The sequence below is a fragment of the Cherax quadricarinatus genome, chromosome 3 (assembly GCF_038502225.1).
Source record: "Cherax quadricarinatus isolate ZL_2023a chromosome 3, ASM3850222v1, whole genome shotgun sequence".
NCBI classification, from domain to species: Eukaryota; Metazoa; Arthropoda; class Malacostraca; order Decapoda; family Parastacidae; genus Cherax; species Cherax quadricarinatus.
In genome coordinates this window covers 59,124,706-59,144,461 of record NC_091294.1, presented here as the reverse complement: position 1 = coordinate 59,144,461, position 19,756 = coordinate 59,124,706, and the positions used below count along the sequence as shown (strand labels likewise).

The following is a 19,756-nucleotide window of genomic DNA, read 5'->3' as shown; positions in this document are numbered from 1 at the left end:
TTACTGGACCCCCATGATGCTGGCGTCCTGTTCATGTACTCAGTGAGCAAGCTACCACTTACTGGACCCCCATGATGCTGGCGTCCTGTCATGTACTCAGTGAGCAAGCTACCACTTACTGGACCCCCATGATGCTGGCGTCCTGTCATGTACTCAGTGAGCAAGCTACCACTTACTGGACCCCCATGATGCTGGCGTCCTGTCATGTACTCAGTGAGCAAGCTACCACTTACTGGACCCCCATGATGCTGGCGTCCTGTCATGTACTCAGTGAGCAAGCTACCACTTACTGGACCCCCATGATGCTGGCGTCCTGTCATGTACTCAGTGAGCAAGCTACCACTTACTGGACCCCCATGATGCTGGCGTCCTGTCATGTACTCAGTGAGCAAGCTACCACTTACTGGACCCCCATGATGCTGGCGTCCTGTCATGTACTCAGTGAGCAAGCTACCACTTACTGGACCCCCATGATGCTGGCGTCCTGTCATGTACTCAGTGAGCAAGCTACCACTTACTGGACCCCCATGATGCTGGCGTCCTGTCATGTACTCAGTGAGCAAGCTACCACTTACTGGACCCCCATGATGCTGGCGTCCTGTCATGTACTCAGTGAGCAAGCTACCACTTACTGGACCTCCCCCATGATGCTGGCGTCCTGTCATGTACTCAGTGAGCAAGCTACCACTTACTGGACCCCCATGATGCTGGCGTCCTGTCATGTACTCAGTGAGCAAGCTACCACTTACTGGACCCCCATGATGCTGGCGTCCTGTCATGTACTCTCATAATTGTTTCATCAACAATACATTCATCAGTTCTTCGTAAAATATAACTGATATTCCAGCTGCTGAAAACAAGAAGTTTTATAACATTTGGTAAATCATTAAATTGTACACAAGAATAATATGAAAAATATTATACGAATAATGCGCATCATACAGTTTGTATAACTGATGTATATAAATGTTCACTCAAGTAAATGATAAGCAAAATAAAAGCAGGAAATTTGTCTGAGTGTCTGGGACTTGTTTGAGTGTCTGGGACTTGTTTGAGTGTCTGGAACTTGTTTGAGTGTCTGGAACTTGTTTGAGTGTCTGGGACTTGTTTGAGTGTCTGGGACTTGTTTGAGTGTCTGGGACTTGTTTGAGTGTCTGGGACTTGTTTGAGTGTCTGGAACTTGTTTGAGTGTCTGGGACTTGTTTGAGTGTCTGGGACTTGTTTGAGTGTCTGGAACTTGTTTGAGTGTCTGGAACTTGTTTGAGTGTCTGGGACTTGTTTGAGTGTCTGTGCGAATGTTTGTGTGCATATCACACTGGATTATTTCCCTAGACATCAAGTGTTGTCTGAATAACTTGCATTATCTCCCCAGAGAACAGGAGTTATCTTGATAATTTGGGTTATTCTCCTAGACAGCCTACATTATCCACATGACTTGGATAATATTGCCTTATAACAACCTGGATAATCACAGTGTTTACAGTATACCATTGTGGAATGTCTCATTCTAAACAGGACATCACTTACGAGAGGCCCCATGGAGCTAGCGATCACGTGGTCCTGAGTTTTGACTATATAGTAGAGTTACAAGTGGAGAAGGTAACAGGAACTGAAGGGGACAGGCCAAACTATAAAAGGGGACACTACACAGGTATGAGAAACTTCCTGCAGGAAGTTCAGTGGGACAGAGAAATGGTAGGAAAATCAGTAAACGAGATGATGGAATATGTGGCAACAAAGTGCAAGGAGGCAGAGGAAAGGTTTGTTCCCAAGGGAAACAGAAATGGAAGACCAAAACGAGTCCTTGGTTTACCCGAAGGTGTAGGGAGGCAAAAAACTAAATGCAACAGAGAATGGAAAAGGTACAGGAGGCATAGGACCCAGGAAAACAAGGAGATAAGTAGAAGAACCAGAAACGAGTATGCACAGATAAGGAGGGAGGCCCAGCGACAGTATGAAAACGACATAGCATCGAAAGTCAAATCTGACCCGAAACTGCTGTATAGCCACATTAGGAGGAAGACAACCGTCAAGGACCAGGTGATAAGGCTGAGGAAAGAAGGTGGAGAACTCACAAGAAATGATCAAGAGGTATGTGAGGAGCTCAATACGAGATTTAAGAAAGTATTTACGGTAGAGACAGGAAGGACTCTGGGGGGACAGACCAGATGGGGACACCAGCAAGGAATACACCAACAAGTGTTGGACGACATACATTCAGATGAAGAGGAGGTGAAGAAACTGCTAAGGGACATCGATACCTCAAAGGCAATGGGACCGGACAACATCTCCCCGTGGGTCCTTAGAGAGGGAGTAGATATGTTGTGCGTGCTACTTGCCACAATCTTCAACACGTCCCTGGAAACTGGGCAACTACCTGAGGTATGGAAGACGGCAAATGTAGTTCCCATTTTTAAAAAAGGAGACAGAAAAGAGGCACTAAACTATAGACCTGTGTCATTGACGTGTATAGTATGCAAAGTTATGGAGAAGATTATCAGGAGGAGAGTGGTGGAGCACCTGGAACGGAACAAGAGTATAAATGCCAACCAGCACGGATTCATGGAAGGCAAATCCTGTGTCACAAACCTTCTGGAGTTTTATGATAAAATAACAGAAGTAAGACACGAGAGAGAGGGGTGGGTTGATTGCATTTTCTTGGACTGCAAGAAGGCCTTTGACACAGTTCCTCACAAGAGATTAGTGCAGAAGCTAGAGCATCAGGCGCATATAACAGGAAGGGCACTGCAATGGATCAGAGAATACCTGACAGGGAGGCAACAACGAGTCATGGTACGTAATGAAGTATCACAGTGGGCACCTGTGACGAGCGGGGTCCCACAGGGGTCGGTCCTAGGACCAGTGCTATTTTTGGTATATGTGAACGACATGATGGAAGGGTTAGACTCGGAAGTGTCCCTGTTTGCAGATGATGTGAAGTTAATGAGGAGAATTAAATCAGATGAGGACCAGGCAGGACTTCAAAGAGACCTGGACAGACTGGACACCTGGTCCAGCAAATGGCTTCTCGAATTTAATCCTGCCAAATGCAAAGTCATGAAGATAGGGGAAGGGCACAGAAGACCACAGACAGAGTATAGGCTAGGTGGCCAAAGACTGCAAACCTCACTCAAGGAGAAAGATCTTGGGGTGAGTATAACACCGAGCATGTCTCCGGAAGCACACATCAACCAGATAACTGCTGCAGCATATGGGCGCCTGGCAGACCTGAGAACAGCATTCCGATACCTTAGTAAGGAATCGTTCAAGACACTGTACACCGTGTATGTCAGGCCCATACTGGAGTATGCAGCACCTGTTTGGAACCCGCACTTGATAAAGCACGTCAAGAAACTAGAGAAAGTACAAAGGTTTGCGACAACGTTAGTTCCAGAGCTAAGGGGAATGCCCTATGAAGAAAGATTAAGGGAAATCGGCCTGACGACACTGGAAGACAGGAGGGTCAGGGGAGACATGATAACGACATATAAAATACTGCGTGGAATAGACAAGGTGGACAAAACAGGATGTTCCAGGGAGGGGACACAGAAACAAGAGGCCACAATTGGAAGTTGAAGACACAAATGAGTCAGAGAGATATTAGGAAGTATTTCTTCAGTCATAGAGTTGTCAGGCAGTGGAATAGCCTAGAAAATGACGTAGTGGAGGCAGGAACCATACACAGTTTTAAGACGAGGTTTGATAAAGCTCATGGAGCGGGGAGAGAGAGGGCCCAGTAGCAACCGGTGAAGAGGCGGGGCCAGGAGCTAAGACTCGACCCCTGCAACCACAAATAGGTGAGTACAGGATTTGTAAGGACTAGAACAGGGGCCGGCAACCCCGGGCCAGCGGGCCACATCCGGCCCGCGTGAGGTTATATTGCATTTAATAACATGGCCCTCCTCCGAGAGACTGCATAGATGTCTGGTCCTCTCTCTGCAGAAGATTGCCGTCCCCTGGACTAGAATAATGTTATTAATATTATTTATTTACACATTATGACAAAGATCTAATAGTTGAATGAGGAATGTGTTTCTGGTGTGAAGCCTCTGGTTAGTAAAGGTTAGGTTAGGTTAGGTAAGGTTCGTCAGGAAACAGGACAAATGTTTCCTGACGCGGGTCTTAGTCAGATTAGTAAAGGTTGATGAAGCTTATCATTGTTGGACAAACTTCACCTATACCTTGTAGACTTATAGCTCAGTAGTCATGCCTTCCATTGACAACCGAAGGATCCAGGTTTGATCAAGAGACGAATGGAAACAGGTTATTCAGAGTTCAGGTAGATTTGCCAGGACGGGTCCTGGCCCGGGTCTTCTCCATGTGGTGACCCGGCAGTGGCTCCCGAAGGAGTGTCGGAGTTTGTACAAGTGATGTACCGTTTGCAGCCCTGTGGCAGGGGCAGCCCTATGACTAGAGTACGGTGAGTCTTGTGGACAGGTGGATTACCGCTTACAGCCCTATGACGGGGACAGCCCAATGATATGGGTGTGGCGATCTTTCTTTGCGTCGAGTGTAGCACCGTTTACAGTCCCATGTCAGGGGCAGCCTGTGACAAGGGCACGGTGAGTTTTCTTCAATGAATGGATGCGTTAGACATGTTTCTTGTCAAGTGGTTCTTTTATTCTCCTCGTAGTAATTAGTTACGCAACTTGTGGGCGGCATCTTGGTAGGTAGCGGTATGCCTTAGATAGGCCTGGGCTTGAAGGAAATGAGGTAGGATAACACCTCTTACACTGTGTAAATTCGTCAGAATCATTTGTACTAACTTCAGTGATCACTTACAGACAACTGGCGGCCATGATGAAGCGACAGGAGACAGTGCAGAGTGTAGACTCCTTCGCCTCACACGATGACGACTTCGCAGAGTATGGCGATGAGAGCATGGGTGAGTCTTATCGTCTCTCTCTCTCTCTCTCTCTCTCTCTCTCTCTCTCTCTCTCTCTCTCTCTCTCTCTCTCTCTCTCTCTCTCTCTCTCTCATTCCCTCGCTCATCTTTCTTAGGATGAGAAAACCAAAACTTGCGCCTCTTACACTCCTCTCAGCCAGCCCATTGTTCTCTTGTTTTTCACCTTTCTGACCTTCTCTCACTTCTCTCTTGAAAACATTACGCTCTCTTTTATCACTTCTCTCACCGTCTTTCTGTTCTCTAGTTCAACTTTTGTATATTCTCTCAGTATTACTCAGTTGATCAACACCTCTCAGTATTACTCAGTTGATCAACACCTCTCAGTATTACTCAGTTGATCAACACCTCTCAGTATTACTCAGTTGATCAACACCTCTCAGTATTGGAAATAAATGGTATAAAATACCGACACAATGGAAATATAAACACATATGCAGTATAATGTGATCCTTTATTGACTACGTTTCGCCCACACAGTGGGCTTTTTCAAGTCACAAACAGAACTACCTGGGGTGGAAGGAACGCGAGTATTTATAGTCCGGTTCAGAATGCTGAGGTCAGGTGGAGAATGCTGCATCTGATGATGTACCGAGTGGGGTTATAGAGTCTAAAAACTTGGGTAGCTTGGAAAGGAGATTGGATAAGTTTGTGAGCAGACCTTCTACAGTGTTCTTAAGTGGGATAGCGATGAAGAAGTTTCTTGGCAAGAAGCCACTATTCTGGTTGAAGTTGTCGGATATAGAAATAAGTGATGATTCCAGTGTTGTCTTCTGTGGCGATAAGTCTTGAGTTTCTGTAGTTTATCAAATGGTTGTGTGAATTACGGTGTTGTACGCAGGCATTCCTTGTGTCGTCAGACCTGCTTGCGTATTGGTGTTCTGAAATACGTGTTTGGAGGTCCCTTGATGTTTCGCCCACGTATAACTTGTTGCAGTCATTACAAGGGATTATGTATACCCCTGCAGAGGGTAGAAGCTTGTCCTGTCTATCACTGGTAATGTCCTTGATGATCGTGGTTGTGGAGGTAGATACTTGAAATGAGGTATTGGAAAAGACGTTGGAAACGTGTTTGGCAATGGAGTTGGTGGGGAGGACTATGTATCTCTTCTCGGCAGTGTCTTCTCTGGGTGTGTTGAAGATGTTTAATGCCCGTCGTCTGCAGTCTCTGACGAAGTGACGAGGATAGTGGAGTTTAGAAAATACTTGTTCAATCATCGTGCATTCTTCTTCAAGAAACTCATTGCTGCAGATTCTGAGTGCACGCAGGAAGAAGCCTATAATTACACCACGTTTGGTTTTGGTGTCGTGGTGAGAGTAAAAGTGGAGAAGATCGTTTTGGTTGGTGGGTTTTCGATAGACTTTAAAACGAAGTTCGTGGTCAGCTTTGCAGAGCAGAACATCAAGGAAAGGAAGAGTGTTGTCGACTTCTTCTTCAAGTGTGAACTGGATTGAAGGCTCGACCTGGTTGAGCTTGTCTTGGAGAGCTTTAACATTGAAGCGATTTCATCGACCTTGTTGAACTATGTGTTGGCTTTACGTGTTTCTCTTTCGAAAATCACCTCTTTCAGCAGACTTTTGGACTACCCATGGGTTCGCCAGTCAGTGCGGTCCTGGCGAACCTATACATGGAACATCTAGAAGCCGAACGTTTCTCCACCATTATTCCTTCGTCTGTCACCTGGCTCCGTTATGTTGACGACATTCTCCTCATAACTCCTAAACGCTTCAATGTTAAAGCTCTCCAAGACAAGCTCAACCAGGTCGAGCCTTCAATCCAGTTCACACTTGAAGAAGAAGTCGACAACACTCTTCCTTTCCTTGATGTTCTGCTTTGCAGAGCTGACCACGGACTTCGTTTTAAAGTCTATCGAAAACCCACCAACCAAAACGATCTTCTCCACTTTTACTCTCACCACGACACCAAAACCAAACGTGGTGTAATTATAGGCTTCTTCCTGCGTGCACTCAGAATCTGCAGCAATGAGTTTCTTGAAGAAGAATGCACGATGATTGAACAAGTATTTTCTAAACTCCACTATCCTCGTCACTTCATCAGAGACTGCAGACGACGGGCATTAAACATCTTCAACACACCCAGAGAAGACACTGCCGAGAAGAGATACATAGTCCTCCCCACCAACTCCATTGGCAAACACGTTTCCAACATTTTTTCCAATACCTCATTTCAAGTATCTACCTCCACAACCACGACCATCAAGGACATTACCAGTGATAGACAGGACAAGCTTCCACCCTCTGCAGGGGTATACATAATCCCTTGTAATGACTGCAACAAGTTATACGTGGGCGAAACATCAAGGGACCTCCAAACACGTATTTCAGAACACCAATACGCAAGCAGGTCTGACGACACAAGGAATGCCTGCGTACAACACCGTAATTCACACAACCACTTGATAAACTACAGAAACTCAAGACTTATCGCCACAGAAGACAACACTCAATACCGAAGAATCCTGGAATCATCACTTATTTCTATATCCGACAACTTCAACCAAAACAGTGGCTTCTATAACATAGCTGAACCACTTGCGAAGAAACTTCTTCATCGCTATCCCACTTAAGAACACTGTAGAAGGTCTGCTCACAAACTTATCCAATCTCCTTTCCAAGCTACCCAAGATTTTAGACTCAATAACTCCACTCGGTACATCATCAGATGCAGCATTATCCACCTGACCTCAGCATTCTGAACCGGACTATAAATACTCGCGTTCCTTCCACCCCAGGTAGTTCTGTTTGTGACTTGAAAAAGTCCACTGTGTGGGCGAAACGTAGTTAATAAAGGATCACATTATACTGCATATGTGTTTATATTTCCACCTCTCAGTATTACTCAGTTGATCAACATCTCTCAGTATTACTCAGTTGATCAACACCTGTCTCTTCTTCTTTTCTCATTGCAATAATATTATTAGTAAATTTCTAACAAGTTAAAATTTGCAGTCTCTTGAACAGAAATATTCCTACTTACGTAAGTAATATTTGCATAAGTAATATGCTTGAATACTTAACTAATATTCTTAGATACATAACTAATATTCATATTTTTCGAGTACAGAAAAGTTGATAGAAGCAGAAGATACTTGAAGACGATGTAGAAGAGCATTGTTCCATAGAATGAAACAATATGTTTCAATAATATTGTTTCATTCTATGGAACAATGCTCTTCTCCAGACTGAGGGACTGACCACCTCAAAACTTTAAGGGTGATGGACTGATTACATCGTCTTCAAGTATCTTCTGCTTCTATCAACTTTTCTGTACTCGACTGAAGAAGCCTACTGTGTAGGCGAAACGTTTCAAAATAAAGATACCTAACTGTTGCATATGTGTCTTACCTAACAACCTGTCGGTATTTTATACCATTTTAATGTTCAGAAATATTTCATCTGTAAATGATTCCTTCACCTCCATCAGTAGCAATACTCAAATTAGTTATTATTTTTAATAATAATTTGTTGATTCATAGATATTCAAATGAATAACAAGGTGTTATATATTATTAATGGTCGCTAATAATAATATAGGAATCTAATATAACACTTAATGTTAATGATATAGATTAATATTGCTTCAAGAAAATAAGGTGAGCCTAACTATAGCATAATTCGTAATATATATATATATATATATATATATATATATATATATATATATATATATATATATATATATATATATATATATATATGTAAATATATGCAAAACAATCACTCTGAAAGAATAGAGAAATTCCAAGCGCTTTCGTGACTACTCACATTATCAAGGAACTATGAAAGTAAGCATCCAAGGAAGCTATATAAGGGGTCTGGCCAACACCTCACTATCAGATCCCACAACGGTTAAACACCTGACGCGCGCCGACCCAACTGGATAGGTCCTTTGCACAACTCACCCACAAACTATTCTACCCAAGAAAATTTAAAAATTATTATTTGTCCAGTGTATTATTAAATTCTTCCCAAATTCTATTAATTATAAATGGATCTAATTTATATAAACCAAAGGAAATATTCATATTATTGTCAAAACTGTTTTTTATGAAACAAGATTCAATTATATTCCTGTCGACCATGGACTTGCTTGATACTACTTTCTCAACTTTTTGAAAATCAATTGGATGGTTAAAATCTCTTACATGAATAAATAGAGCATTGGAATCTTGTCCAGTTCTAATGCTATATTTATGTTGTTTTAATCTTAGTTCGAGATTTTTACCAGTTTGACCGTAATAAACTTTATCGCAAATTTTACAAGGAATCTTATAGACACATCCATCAGCATTTTGGGGGGAATTCTTTATCAAAAGTTTTTTACTGTATCAAAATTTTTGAATACAACTTTAATATTAAAAGTCTTAAGAAGAGAAGGCATATCAACCAAGTTTTCATGGTAAGGGAGAACCAACATATTTTTAGTTGAATAAGGCTGGTTGTCCCTTTTTGGATTGTAAAAAGTATTTCTAGCAACTTTAAAAGATTTATCAATTATATTTCTTGGGTATTTTAAATTATTACCTATTTCATAAATTTTGGATATTTCCTCATCTATGAACTCAGGACTACAAATTCTTCAAGCTCTCAAAAACATTGATGAGAAAACAGACAGTTTGACTCTATCTTGATGCGAGGAATAATAGTGTACATAGGAACAGTTATTTGTAGGTTTTCTGTAAATTTTAAATTTTAATTCATTATTACCCTTAATAATTAAAACATCTAGAAAAGGCAATGAGTTATTTTCTTCAAACTCAACAGTAAAGTTTATAGAATGGGCTAAGCTAATCATATATCTTTTGTTTCACAGTTTTCTTCTGCACTGATCAAGTCCCACTAGTTAAAAATTTGACTTAATTTTTAAAAAAAAAAATTTAAATGAACAAGTTCTGCCCAAGTCTCTTTTACCCAATAGACTCCTTGTCATGAGAGATCGTCCTTTTGATGATTTTATGAGAATTTTTCTTCAGAAACATATTGAAATAACTAAAATACAGGAGAAGGAAGCATTCAAAATATTGAGAAACAAAAAATACTCTTTTAATCAGGCCATTCCATCAGAATGGAAACACAGTATGTTAGATCATTGCTATAATAAACTCAGAAGAATTTGTAATGAACTCAAGAGCAAACTACAAAGAAAATTAGACATTTACTTGAAAATAGTGATTGGACAAAGCATGCTAATAACAATTTTGTAATTAACTTATCAGATGAAATTTTAGACAAACATACAACTGCTGCTCTAGGTTTTGGCCTAAGTTTTGCAACTTCAAAAAAACTTAATAATGTTGAAATTGCAAAAGCCTTTTGTAACTTTGAAAAATTTTCTGATTTATCCTCTGATGAAATTAATATTAGTAAAGGAATGGTATATATCTCTATGTTAAAACCAAACATTCCCAATTGCCCTCAAAGATTCTTTAAGTCTTATGATACACTTAATAACAATGAAAATTTGCGCCTTACTAAAGCAGACAAAATAAATGCAATAGTAATTATGAAAGAATATGATTACCAAGAAAAAATGAATAATCTCTTAGATGATACTGAAACCTATTCTAAACTTAGGAAAAATCCCCTAGAAACCGTTAACAGCAATTTCAATAAAACAATAAAACTTCTACTGAAAGGCAAAGATGAATTAGTCAAACAATTTACTTCCACTAATCCATCTTTACCTTACATGTATGGACTAATAAAAACACACAAACCAGGGAATCCAGTCAGACCAATTATTAGCTCCATAGGGTCAGTTTCATATAAATTATCCAAATGGCTTGTTGATATTTTGAGCCCTATTGTTGGCAAAATTTCTAACTTTAATTTTAAAAACAACATAGACTTGGTTGATAAATTAAGCTCCTTGACTGACTTAAATGATTTTAACATGGTTAGTTTTGATGTTACTTCCTTGTTTACGAAAGTTCCTGTTGATGATTTATTAATTTTCTTATCTGAAGAACTCGTTAACTATGATTTACCATTGTCAGTTCCTACTATCATTAAACTTATTAAAATTTGCATTGTTGATGCAAAATTTGTATTTAATGATAAGTTTTACACTCAGAAGTTTGGTATGGCAATGGGGAATCCTCTTTCACCTGTTCTTAGTAACCTATACATGGAATTTTTTGAAACAAGGTTGCTTAACACAATCCTCCCTAATAGAGCTAAATGGTTCAGATATGTTGATGATATTTTGTGTCTTATGCCCAAAAATGTAGATATACACCATTTCCTTGGAAAATTAAATAGCTTAGCCCATTCTATAAACTTTTCTGTTGAGTATGAAGAAAATAACTCATTGCCTTTTCTAGATGTTTTAATTATTAAGGGTAATAATGAATTCAAATTTAAAATTTACAGAAAACCTACAAATAACTGTTCCTATGTCCACTATTATTTCTCGCATCTAGATAGAGTCAAACTGTCTGTTTTCTCATCAATGTTTTTGAGAGCTTTACGAATTTGTAGTCCTGAGTTCATAGATGAGGAAATATCCAAAATTTATGAAATAGGTAATGATTTAAAATACCCAAGAAATGTAATTGATAAATCTTTTAAAGTTGCTAGAAATACTTTTTACAATCCAAAAAGGGACAACCAGCCTTATTCAACTAAAAATATGTTGGTTCTCCCTTACCATGAAAACTTGGTTGATATGCCTTCTCTTCTTAAGACTTTTAATATTAAAGTTGTATTCAAAAATTTTGATACAGTAAAAAAACTTTTGATAAAGAATTCCCCCAAAAATGCTGATGGATGTGTCTATAAGATTCCTTGTAAAATTTGCGATAAAGTTTATTACGGTCAAACTGGTAAAAATCTCGAACTAAGATTAAAACAACATAAATATAGCATTAGAACTGGACAAGATTCCAATGCTCTATTTATTCATGTAAGAGATTTTAACCATCCAATTGATTTTCAAAAAGTTGAGAAAGTAGAATCAAACAAGTCCATGGTCGACAGAAATATAATTGAATCTTGTTTCATAAAAAGCAGTTTTGACAATAATATGAATATTTCCTTTGTTTTATACAAATTAGATCCATTTATAATTAATAGAATTTGGGAAGAATTTAATAATACACTGGACAAATAATAATTTTTAAATTTTCTTGGGTAGAATAGTTTGTGGGTGAGTTGTGCAAAGGACCTATCCAAGTTGGGTCGGCGCGCGTCAGGTGTTTAACCGTTGTGGGATCTGATAGTGAGGTGTTGGCCAGACCCCTTATATAGCTTCCTTGGATGCTTTACTTTCATAGTTCCTTGATAATGTGAGTAGTCACGAAAGCGCTTGGAATTTCTCTATTCTTTCAGAGTGGTTGTTTTGCATATTCTGAAATCACCTGTTTACTGTGATCTTATTGCATGTATATATATATATATATATATATATATATATATATATATATATATATATATATATATATATATATATATATATATATATATATATATATACATATACATATATATATATATATATATATATATATATATATATATATATATATATACATATATATATATATATATATATATATATATATATATATATATATATATACATATATATATATGTACATATATATATATACCTCGTGATTGGGAGATAGATTTTCACAGATATATATCGACAAAGAAAATATACTCTAATTATTCAGCATAACGTTCCTTCCTTAGTGAGCCAAGTCAGCACATTTTGCTTAAAAAAGGTACAACATAGAGTATATGTGTAAATGGTGGGAAGAAATTAATGTAAAGTGACTACATACATAAAAATACCGGTACAAAATTAACAAAGTCAAAATATTGGAAGGTGTTTGTGTGATTTACACTAACATCTTCAGAAGTTCATATATTTCATGTATACTGATGACATGTATGTTATGGCATTTTTTTGCTTAAACTTAGATTGCGAGGTAAAGTAGAGTGAAGGGCTTACTAATTGTGTTATCTTTCCAATAGTCGGACAGACGGAGACGTTAGTGTAACTGGTAGGAACCACGGCTCAGTACCTGCTCTATCTTATTTTGTAGCTGCCAACCACGGCTCAGTACCTGCTCTATCTTATTTTGTAGCTGCCAACCACAGCTCAGTACCTGCTCTATCTTATTTTGTAGCTGCCAACCACGGCTCAGTACCTGCTCTATCTTATTTTGTAGCTGCCAACCACGGCTCAGTACCTGCTCTATCTTATTTTGTAGCTGCCAACCACGGCTCAGTACCTGCTCTATCTTATTTTGTAGCTGCCAACGCATACACGTACGTGTAGTATCTTGAGTAGTGACTCTGTAGATTAGTTCTGCACACGTATATATGACTCTATTCCTAGACACAGTGCCTGTACGCCAGGACACGTACCTGTGACTCTACACCAACACACGCCAGGACACGTACATGTGACTATACGCCAACACATGTACATGTGCCAGTACGCCAGGACACGTACATGTGACTATGTGCCAACACATGTACATGTGCCAGTACGCCAGGACACGTACATGTGACTATACACCAACTCATGTACATGTGCCAGTACGCCAGGACATGTGCATGTGACTGTACGATAGCACATGTACATGTGCCAGTACGCCAGGACACGTACATGTGACTATACGCAAACACATGTACATGTGCCAGTACTCCAGGACACGTACATGTGACTATATGCCAACACATGCACATGCGCCAGTACGCCAGGACAAGTACATGTGACTGTACGCTAAGACACGTACATGCGACTGTGCGCCAGCACACGTACATGTGACTGTACGCCAGCACACGTACATGTGACTGTACGCCAGCACACGTACATGTGACTGTACGCCAGCACACGTACATGTGACTGTACGCCAGCACACGTACATGTGACTGTACGCCAGCACACGCAAATGTGACTGTACGACAGCACACGTACATGTGACTGTACGCCAGCACACGTAAATGTGACTGTACGACAGCACACGTACATGTGACTGTACGCCAGCACACGTACATGTGACTGTACGCCAGCACACGTACATGTGACTGTACGCCAGCACACGTACTTGTGACTGTACGCCAGCACACGTACTTGTGACTGTACGCCAGCACACGTACTTGTGACTGTACGCCAGCACACGTACTTGTGACTGTACGCCAGCACACGTACCTGTGACTGTACGCAAGCGCATGTACATGTGACTGTACGCCAACACACGTACATGTGACTGTACGCCAGCACACGTATATGTGACTGTACGCCAGCACACGTACATGTGACTGTACGCCAGCGCACGTACATGTGACTGTACGCCAGCACACGTACATGTGACTGTACGCCAGCACACATACATGTGACTGTACGCCAGCACACGTACATGTGACTGTACGCCAGCACACGTACATGTGACTGTACGCCAGCTCACGTACATGTGACTGTACGCCAGCACACGTACATGTGACTGTACGCCAGCGCACGTACATGTGACTGTACGCCAACACACGTACATGTGACTGTACGCCAGCACACGTACATGTGACTGTACGCCAGCACACGTACTTGTGACTGTACGCCAGCGCACGTACAAGTGACTGTACGCCAGCACACGTACATGTGACTGTACGCCAGCACACGTACATGTGACTGTACGCCAGCTCACGTACATGTGACTGTACGCCAGCACACGTACATGTGACTGTACGCCAGCGCACGTACATGTGACTGTACGCCAACACACGTACATGTGACTGTACGCCAGCACACTTCCATGTGACTGTACGCCAGCACACGTACTTGTGACTGTACGCCAGCGCACGTACAAGTGACTGTACGCCAGCACACGTACATGTGACTGTACGCCAGCACACGTACATGTGACTGTACGCCAGCACACGTACATGTGACTGTACGCCAGCACACGTACATGTGACTGTACGCCAGCGCATGTACATGTGACTGTACGCCAGCACACGTACATGTGACTGTACGCCAGCACACGTACATGTGACTGTACGCCAGCACACGTACATGTGACTGTACGCCAGCACACGTACATGTGACTGTACGCCAGCACACGTACATGTGACTGTACGCCAGCACACGTACATGTGACTGTACGCCAGCACACGTACATGTGACTGTACGCCAGCACACGTACATGTGACTGTACGCCAGCACACGTACATGTGACTGTACGCCAGCGCATGTACATGTGACTGTACGCCAGCACACGTACATGTGACTGCACGCCAGCACACGTACATGTGACTGTACGACAGCACACGTACATGTGACTGTACGCCAGCACACGTACATGTGACTGCACGCCAGCACACGTACATGTGACTGTACGCCAGCACACGTACATGTGACTGTACGCCAGCGCATGTACATGTGACTGTACGCCAGCACACGTACATGTGACTGTACGCCAGCACACGTACATGTGACTGTACGCCAGCACACGTACATGTGACTGTACGCCAGCACACGTACATGTGACTATACGCCAGGACACGTACATGTGACTGTACGCCAGCACACGTACATGTGACTGTACGCCAGCACACGTACATGTGACTGTACGCCAGCACTTGTCTTTCCATTGTGATTTCAGCTTAAGTTGTCAGTGTTGTCAGTATGAGTCACACAGTAACTGTACAGTGTTGTCAGTATGAGTCACACAGTAACTGTACAGTGTTGTCAGTATGAGTCACACAGTAACTGTGCAGTGTTGTCAGTATGAGTCACACAGTAACTGTACAGTGTTGTCAGTATGAGTCACACAGTAACTGTACAGTGTTGTCAGTATGAGTCACACAGTAACTGTGCAGTGTTGTCAGTATGAGTCACACAGTAACTGTACAGTGTTGTCAGTATGAGTCACACAGTAACTGTACAGTGTTGTCAGTATGAGTCACACAGTAACTGTACAGTGTTGTCAGTATGAGTCACACAGTAACTGTACAGTGTTGTCAGTATGAGTCACACAGTAACTGTACAGTGTTGTCAGTATGAGTCACACAGTAACTGTGCAGTGTTGTCAGTATGAGTCACACAGTAACTGTACAGTGTTGTCAGTATGAGTCACACAGTAACTGTACAGTGTTGTCAGTATGAGTCACACAGTAACTGTACAGTGTTGTCAGTATGAGTCACACAGTCACACAGTAACTGTACAGTGTTGTCAGTATGAGTCACACAGTCACACAGTAACTGTGCAGTGTTGTCAGTATTATTCACACAGTAACTGTACCGTGTTGTCAGTATGAGTCACACAGTAACTGTACAGTGTTGTCAGTATGAGTCACACAGTAACTGTACAGTGTTGTCAGTATGAGTCACACAGTAACTGTACAGTGTTGTCAGTATGAGTCACACAGTAACTGTACAGTGTTGTCAGTATGAGTCACACAGTAGCTGTGCAGTGTTTCAGTATGAGTCACACAGTAACTGTGCAGTGTTGTCAGTATGAGTCACACAGTAACTGTACAGTGTTGTCAGTATGAGTCACACAGTAACTGTACAGTGTTGTCAGTATGAGTCACACAGTAACTGTACAGTGTTGTCAGTATGAGTCACACAATAACTGTACAGTGTTGTCAGTATGAGTCACACAGTAACTGTACAGTGTTGTCAGTATGAGTCACACAGTAACTGTGCAGTGTTGTCAGTATGAGTCACACAGTAACTGTGCAGTGTTGTCAGTATGAGTCACACAGTAACTGTGCAGTGTTGTCAGTATGAGTCACACAGTAACTGTACAGTGTTGTCAGTATGAGTCACACAGTAACTGTGCAGTGTTGTCAGTATGAGTCACACAGTAACTGTGCAGTGTTGTCAGTATGAGTCACACAGTAACTGTACAGTGTTGTCAGTATGAGTCACACAGTAACTGTACAGTGTTGTCAGTATGAGTCACACAGTAACTGTACAGTGTTGTCAGTATGAGTCACACAGTAACTGTGCAGTGTTGTCAGTATGAGTTACACAGTAACTGTGCAGTGTTGTCAGTATGAGTCACACAGTAACTGTGCAGTGTTGTCAGTATGAGTCACACAGTAACTGTACAGTGTTGTCAGTATGAGTCACACAGTAACTGTACAGTGTTGTCAGTATGAGTCACACAGTAACTGTACAGTGTTGTCAGTATGAGTCACACAGTAACTGTGCAGTGTTGTCAGTATGAGTCACACAGTAACTGTACAGTGTTGTCAGTATGAGTCACACAGTAACTGTACAGTGTTGTCAGTATGAGTCACACAGTAACTGTACAGTGTTGTCAGTATGAGTCACACAGTAACTGTGCAGTGTTGTCAGTATGAGTCATACAGTAACTGTGCAGTGTTGTCAGTATGAGTCACACAGTAACTGTGCAGTGATGTCAGTATGAGTCACACAGTAACTGTACAGTGTTGTCAGTATGAGTCACACAGTAACTGTACAGTGTTATCAGTATGAGTCACACAGTAACTATGCAGTGTTGTCAGTATGAGTCACACACTAACTGTGCAGTGTTGTCAGTATGAGTCACACAGTAACTGTGCAGTGTTGTCAGTATGAGTCACAGTAACTGTACAGTGTTGTCAGTATGAGTCACACAGTAACTGTGCAGTGTTGTCAGTATGAGTCACACAGTAACTGTGCAGTGTTATCAGTATGAGTCACACAGTAACTGTGCAGTGTTGTCAGTATGAGTCACACAGTAACTGTACAGTGTTGTCAGTATGAGTCACACAGTAACTGTACAGTGTTGTCAGTATGAGTCACACAGTAACTGTGCAGTGTTGTCAGTATGAGTCGCACAGTAACTGTGCAGTGTTGTCAGTATGAGTCACACAGTAACTGTGCAGTGTTGTCAGTATGAGTCACACAGTAACTGTACAGTGTTGTCAGTATGAGTCACACAGTAACTGTGCAGTGTTGTCAGTATGAGTCACACAGTAACTGTACAGTGTTGTCAGTATGAGTCACACAGTAACTGTACAGTGTTGTCAGTATGAGTCACACAGTAACTGTACAGTGTTGTCAGTATGAGTCACACAGTAACTGTACAGTGTTGTCAGTATGAGTCACACAGTAACTGTACAGTGTTGTCAGTATGAGTCACACAGTAACTGTGCAGTGTTGTCAGTATGAGTCACACAGTAACTGTGCAGTGTTGTCAGTATGAATCACACAGTAACTGTACAGTGTTGTCAGTATGAGTCACACAGTAACTGTACAGTGTTGTCAGTATGAGTCACACAGTAACTGTACAGTGTTGTCAGTATGAGTCACACAGTAACTGTACAGTGTTGTCAGTATGAGTCACACAGTAACTGTACAGTGTTGTCAGTATGAGTCACACAGTAACTGTGCAGTGTTGTCAGTATGAGTCACACAGTAACTGTGCAGTGTTGTCAGTATGAGTCACACAGTAACTGTGCAGTGATGTCAGTATGAGTCACACAGTAACTGTACAGTGTTGTCAGTATGAGTCACACAGTAACTGTGCAGTGTTGTCAGTATGAGTCACACAGTAACTGTGCAGTGTTGTCAGTATGAGTCACACAGTAACTGTACAGTGTTGTCAGTATGAGACACACAGTAACTGTACAGTGTTGTCAGTATGAGTCACACAGTAACTGTACAGTGTTGTCAGTATGAGTCACACAGTAACTGTGCAGTGTTGTCAGTATGAGTTACACAGTAACTGTGCAGTGTTGTCAGTATGAGTCACACAGTAACTGTGCAGTGTTGTCAGTATGAGTCACACAGTAACTGTACAGTGTTGTCAGTATGAATCACACAGTAACTGTCCAGTGTTGTCAGTATGAGTCACACAGTAACTGTGCAGTGTTGTCAGTATGAGTCACACAGTAACTGTGCAGTGTTGTCAGTATGAGTCACACAGTAACTGTGCAGTGTTGTCAGTATGAGTCACACAGTAACTGTACAGTGTTGTCAGTATGAGTCACACAGTAACTGTACAGTGTTGTCAGTATGAGTCACACAGTAACTGTGCAGTGTTGTCAGTATGAGTCATACAGTAATTGTGCAGTGTTGTCAGTATGAGTCACACAGTAACTGTGCAGTGATGTCAGTATGAGTCACACAGTAACTGTACAGTGTTGTCAGTATGAGTCACACAGTAACTGTACAGTGTTGTCAGTATGAGTCACACAGTAACTATGCAGTGTTGTCAGTATGAGTCACACACTAACTGTGCAGTGTTGTCAGTATGAGTCACACAGTAACTGTGCAGTGTTGTCAGTATGAGTCACAGTAACTGTACAGTGTTGTCAGTATGAGTCACACAGTAACTGTGCAGTGTTGTCAGTATGAGTCACACAGTAACTGTGCAGTGTTATCAGTATGAGTCACACAGTAACTGTGCAGTGTTGTCAGTATGAGTCACACAGTAACTGTACAGTGTTGTCAGTATGAGTCACACAGTAACTGTACAGTGTTGTCAGTATGAGTCACACAGTAACTGTGCAGTGTTGTCAGTATGAGTCGCACAGTAACTGTGCAGTGTTGTCAGTATGAGTCACACAGTAACTGTGCAGTGTTGTCAGTATAAGTCACACAGTAACTGTACAGTGTTGTCAGTATGAGTCACACAGTAACTGTACAGTGTTGTCAGTATGAGTCACACAGTAACTGTACAGTGTTGTCAGTATGAGTCACCCAGTAACTGTACAGTGTTGTCAGTATGAGTCACGCAGTAACTGTGCAGTGTTGTCAGTATGAGTCACACAGTATCTGTACAGTGTTGTCAGTATGAGTCACACAGTAACTGTGCAGTGTTGTCAGTATGAGTCACACAGTAACTGTACAGTGTTGTCAGTATG

At 41.4% G+C, this 19,756-nt stretch overlaps 1 protein-coding gene across 8 annotated transcripts in view; it reads left to right on the top strand.

Annotated features, from left to right (window-relative positions):
• LOC128684045 (uncharacterized) overlaps positions 1-19,756 on the top strand; it is a 195,459-nt gene that overhangs the window by 126,024 nt on the left and 49,679 nt on the right. For 7 of the 8 annotated variants that reach the window (XM_070091978.1, XM_070091998.1, XM_070091995.1 and 4 more), the window contains one exon: positions 4,785-4,885. In XM_070091978.1, coding sequence (XP_069948079.1) covers positions 4,785-4,885 — 101 coding nt within the window. Of the gene's footprint in view, positions 1-4,784; positions 4,886-12,904; positions 12,934-19,756 lie in introns of all 8 variants that reach the window. The other variant, XM_070091986.1, reaches the window with a different exon arrangement.